The 5,795-nt window shown below is 33.5% G+C and overlaps 1 protein-coding gene across 1 annotated transcript; it reads left to right on the forward strand.

Moving 5' to 3' along the window:
* The first annotated feature begins 2,698 nt into the window (after positions 1–2,698).
* On the forward strand, positions 2,699–5,155 carry LOC122528604 (polyglutamine-binding protein 1). Its single transcript, XM_043653918.1, has 6 exons — positions 2,699–3,210; positions 3,511–3,620; positions 3,760–3,935; positions 4,021–4,201; positions 4,288–4,451; positions 4,533–5,155. Exons 1-6 carry the CDS (start codon positions 3,141–3,143, stop codon positions 4,723–4,725), a joined length of 894 nt encoding a protein of 297 aa, XP_043509853.1. The 5' UTR covers positions 2,699–3,140; the 3' UTR covers positions 4,726–5,155.
* Positions 5,156–5,795: the final 640 nt, after the last annotated feature.

Here is a 5,795-nt window from a genome sequence, read left to right on the forward strand (position 1 = left end):
TACGTGCGCGTTGGAGATTTTTTGATAATCACGTGTGGTATGTAAATAGCAAATACCTATGTACGTACATACATACATACATACATACATACACGTATAGGATACGTATATGATTCTGTCAGCTTTTCAAAAGAAACGCGCGATATATACTATATGTGTATGTATGTGAGTACCGTACGTACGTGCCGACAGTCGCCAACACATTCTCAAATATTACAATTACGTATTAACGCTAGACCTACCAACGATTGAAACATAAAGTTTCCATCAGAAACATTAAAGTTGAAAAAAAACAGAAAAACTTTATGACACAAGCTGGAGTACACAAGCTTCTCTGTTCGTACATTTTACATAAAACTATTTAAATCTTTAAAAACATACTGTTTGTATCTCTAACAAAAATTAGACATTGGTCATTTTGTCCATTTCGGTAGTTCTAGCGTTAAGCTTGAGAGGCTCAAACGATCAAACGATCGAACAATGAGCAAAACGCGCGAAATGAACGAACCAGTCAGTTTCCAAAGAGTATCGAGAAACAAATACATACATACATACATACATACATACATACATACATACATGCATACATATATACATACATATATACATACATACAGGTGTATCTTACAAGGTATCTTACATATGCACGATCGTATCTTGTCCTCTGTAGAAATGCCTTATTGTCACGTGCCTCGATTAACAATTAAACTGTTCACCTGCTTACCAATTACTTGTTAGTGTACGTATCAACAAATATGTACGTGTAATATCGCGTTATTCTTTGTACTGCTCTTGTAAATATATTCTGAACGATTATTGTCACCATGTGTCGTCTATGGAGTTGACTACTTTCTCGAGATTTACCCTTGTTTACGCTTTTCCCGCTACCTGCCTTCCCTCCCACCCGCCTCTGTTCAACACTGTGCTTCAACCTCTGTGAAATATCTCTGTGCTGCGACTATACTGTACCTACTACAACTACACTGTTTTTTTTACTAATTTTCCAGCCATTCTCAAAGCCATTCTCTTCCGCATGTACATCCATCTATACGTGTTGTGTATACACCTGCTTAACCGTTTTTTAGTGTCATGCAGCGCGATCGCTCTGTCTCAGATTTCGCGTCGAACAATGTCACAACGTTTGCTCAACGCGATGCTCAATTTACAGTGTGTTCAGTTTCGATTATAGCGCCGTATCGTCGTCGTAGTTATATTGAAACTTCTTCTTCTAATTACTTTCGTTTCAATTACATCTAAACACCACGTGCATAAACAGGCAGTTTTTGTTATACTTTATCTACTTTATCGTTTGTTTGGCATTTTTCTCAGTTATATTCGAGGAAGCGCTATCGCACCGCGTGGTAGTGTCCAATACGGTTTCTTAAGGACAGAATATAGACCTCATCGTGTCCCAACGATCAACGTTTTCGCGGTCACTTGATTCAATAGGTACATGCATACACGATGACGCACCTGCGTACACATCGTCGATCGATGATGTATATTTAGCAATAGTTTCAATCGAAACAAAATTTCCTTGAGAGGTTATAAATAAACTACGAAACAGGGAATTTTATGGTCGTAAATCGAGCATTTATGGAGTTCTACGTTACATCGGTTCTTTATTCGTTTCTCGTGTCGTTGCTTCAATATGTTTTCACTCGCATGAACAATTTTCCAAATTATTAATTCAACGAGCATGGTTTAGAAAAATTTTATTCGTCTTGTTAAATAATAAGTTTCGAAGTGGGAAAATGGAAAAATATTTTTACTCTCAAACAAAGTGTATGCTTTATTTTACAATTTTCTAAACGAATTTCCTGCAGATTTTTTTTACTAAATAAAATGTACTTGAGAATTATAAAAGTGTCGTTTTATTATTTCAAATTATTATTATTATTTCGTTTTATTATTTCAAATAGTAAATTTCTTACGCGTGATTCACCCGAGAGGCAATGTCAAAGTGAGTTACGTACGTATTAAATCCTGTGCTATATTTAATTCATTTCGCCGTTACAAAATGAAACTCATTTTAAAAAAGTTAACATTTTATTTGAAGAAATATGAAGGCTTTTATTTGAAGGCTTCTATTTGAAAAAATACGATATTTCTTCGAACTTTCAAATGTCTGACAATGTTGCTCGTGAGAAATTAAATATGTACATATCCGGTCTGAAATATTACGATCTGTTGAATAGAATTTGTAAATCGTCGTACACGCATTTTGCAAATTCAATGGAACATAGAAAGATGTCTTAGGACCTGAAAACGAATATACAACTGCAAAGTTAATAAATATCTTAATTTAGTTTTTTTTACAAATGCAGATTTAATCGATTCATGGACACTGAAACGCTAGCGCCGCGTAGCGGTGAAACGGTGGAACTAAAATCTATCGCTGTCCTTGTCTCTTACTAGTGCGCTCCTTGTCTACGGTTGGTGCTGCCATCTAAGCCATCTCATTTTCAACTGGAACTAAAAGCAGAAAAAGGAAAAATCCGATAGATGGCAGCACCAGCTTGTTCATTGGCTTGACAAGGAGAGCAACAATGTGGGACAAGGACAGACTTATGCAGTGTAACAGACAAGGAGCGCACCAGTGAGCGACAAGGACAGCGATAGATTTTAGTTCCACCGTTTCACCGCTACGTGACGCTAGCATTTCAGTGTCCATGAATCGAGCAAATTTTCATTTGCAAAAAAAACCTATTAACAGGATTTTTATGAATTTTTGCAGTTGTATTTTCGTTTTCAGATCTTTAGTTTTTTCCTTACACTCCAATTGACCTATAAAATAACACTAATAAAGATTTGAAATTTCTGCTGAATGGATCGAAGCCTGGTCTGTTTTATATGTCAAAATATTGACTCGAATGACATTTATTTTCTCGCAAATTTTAGTTGAAATTCAAATTGGGGCCTTTCTTCTTAAATATAGTTGGAAACGTGCACAGTATAATTTTTAAACACAGACGCTGCTAGCAATTTTGCGTGGTTTGCGCTTTCATCGACAAGCATTGTTCAAGCATGTACCAATCGATTGAATCTCGCATCTCACTTCCGATTTGAATAAGGGAATTGTAGTAAATCGTGCGAATATTGCTGCACGAGAAGTGAAAAGAGAAAGTAAAAATTTTAAAATGCCACTTCCAGCTGCATTGGCTGCACGGCTTGCTAAAAGAGGACTCATCACTGGCTCTGAAAAACACGGTATAATAATCTCATTTGTTTATGCATAAAATGTGATCAAGGATTTTGTTGAGCATGTTAATAATCTAACCGAGGATCTCGTCGTGCCTCTTACTTTATTGTCTTATATCTTACAAGTGTTACAGAAATTTCGTTGTTATATGTTAAAACAAAACCTAACCTCAAAATGTATTTACAGTACAAATTTACAATCTGAATACATATGTAAGAAGTACGGAAAAGAGTTGTTTATTAATGAATTATTAATTACTGATTAACAATTGTTCATGAGTTGTTTGTTAATAAAATATTGCGTTTCAGATTGTGCGAAGAAAGAGCCAAAGAAGAAGATTCATGAAGAAGTAATAGCTGAAGATTATGACAGCACAAAGGACGACATTAATCAAATAGACATATCACAAAAGTTTATGGTAAATATATTACGTCAACTATTGTTATAAAACACTTACTGTGTAGTAATAACAAATAATATAAATAAACATTTTTAATACATAAATATCTGAACAATGTTTCACAAGTCAAAGTTGAACAATATATTTCTCATTTCAGGGATACAGTGGCTGCCCTAATAAATATAATATTTATCATGAATGCACAAAGAAATGCAAGGAATTGTGGGGTCTTGGACATGTACAACCCTCTGACAAATACTTGAAGAAACAGATAAGACTGATACAGAGGTATCCTTTGCCAGAAACTTGGAAAGCTGTTTATGATCCTGGATCGTTAGTTTCAGTCTTTGTTTTCCTCTCTAATTTGGAATATATTCATATTGAATTCATTTAATGTAATTATTTAATTTGCCAACAGTGGTCAACATTATTACTGGGATTGGTCGTCCGATTTGGTATCTTGGTTACCACCGGGTCATCCAAAGTGTCAGATATCTCAGCCAGCTTCTCAATTGAGGGAAGAGTTGCATCTGAAAGCAGCAGACCAGGATGACAATATGTCCAGTGACGATAGTGGCAGTGAACAAGAACCGATGGAAGTTAATATCAATTTTTCAATTTAGTAAATAATTTGATGTCTAATGTATTTTTTATTGCTATGACTAATAATTATTCAATGGCGTAGGTGGAGGAACCGGAGATAAAGAAGGATAAAAAGTCAGAAAACAGATCGAGACATAAGTCGGTAGATAATAAAAGAAATCAAAGGTTAGAAAGATCCGAGAGTAAAGAGAAGAAAGACAAAACTTTGGATCCTATGGATCCAGCATCTTATAGCGATATTCCAAGGTATGGCTTCTTTTTATTAATTTTTTGTAAATATGTACCTGCGTAAATGCACAATTTAAATGATTTATCCTCTTTTTGTAGAGGGAAATGGTCCGATGGTTTAGCAAGGCACAACGAAGCTAAAACAGGAGCAGATACAACTGCTTCGGGGCCACTTTATCAAATGAGACCGTATCCTAGTCCAGGTGCGGTTCTGCGATCGAATAGGGCCAATAAGATAGAATCTGAATCATCTAACAAGCCTAAAGTATCGTGTCCAGAGAAACCGGAATAAATTTCTTTTTTTCTATACCTTCGGTGTATTATATGCTTATGTTTATTGTACACATCTAATGTAAATATAGGATAACTTGTGAAATTTGCCAATACTTTACTTGCTACATCGTCTGTGAACGTGTAAATGAACAATTAAGTTCAAAATTTTGCCATTTTCACTTATTAAATTTCTTAACAAGACTTTGATTTATTTTTTTTTTATTAAAAATTATAATTCAACATTTTATTTGATCAGAAGGAGAAAGTTTTATTTAACTAAACAAATCACTAAATTTTTATGGTCAAATTTAATTTGAAGATCAATGACACGAATGTATTTCTTTGATTTAAAAAATGATAACAAATCTTAAATCCATGTTAACGTTGGGATTCTTCGATGTAATTGCGTTTGCAAATTTTGTCAAATATAAAAAAGTTGATATATGTGATACTTCATTCGAATTTTACTTGTTTCTTCCTTTTTTTTAAATTAAAAATCTTTTGATCCAAATTTTTCAAAGCGGTGTTTTTATTGAAAGCCTTATCATAAAAGTTAAACAGACCGATATTAAAATAATTATTTACAAGCGTTGATTTCAATATCGATTCGAATATGGACAATAATATCAATAGCAATGTTCAAATTTTAAATAAAAAAAAATTTGCGTATCTGCAGAAAATCAATCGCTATGAACTCTGCACGATACTCCAATGCTTTTAATTATAAAATCTCAATTCACAGATAAAATGAAATTTCAATTAACTTCACTACAGTTTTCAAATTCTTTTTTATTTCTTGAAAGTTTCTTTCAAGAATTCTCACAATTGAGAGAATCTAATCAAGTCCAAAGTAAATCCCCAAATTTTCACGATTTTATCGAGTATCAAATTATCGCGTACATGCACGTAAAGAATGTCAAAAATGAAAAAAGAAAATTCATTGCTGGATCTAAGAAAAACTTTATTATAGTTTTCAAATCTTTCAGTTTCAACTTTTCTTTTTTCTTTCTTCCTCCAGAGAGTTTCTTTTTTTTTTTCTTTCAGATTTTTTTTTTTTTCTTTCTTTCTTCCAAGAGTTCTGACGATTGA

Source organism: Frieseomelitta varia, unplaced genomic scaffold, assembly GCF_011392965.1.
Source record: "Frieseomelitta varia isolate USP_RPSP 00005682 unplaced genomic scaffold, Fvar_1.2 scaffold_253, whole genome shotgun sequence".
NCBI classification, from domain to species: Eukaryota; Metazoa; Arthropoda; class Insecta; order Hymenoptera; family Apidae; genus Frieseomelitta; species Frieseomelitta varia.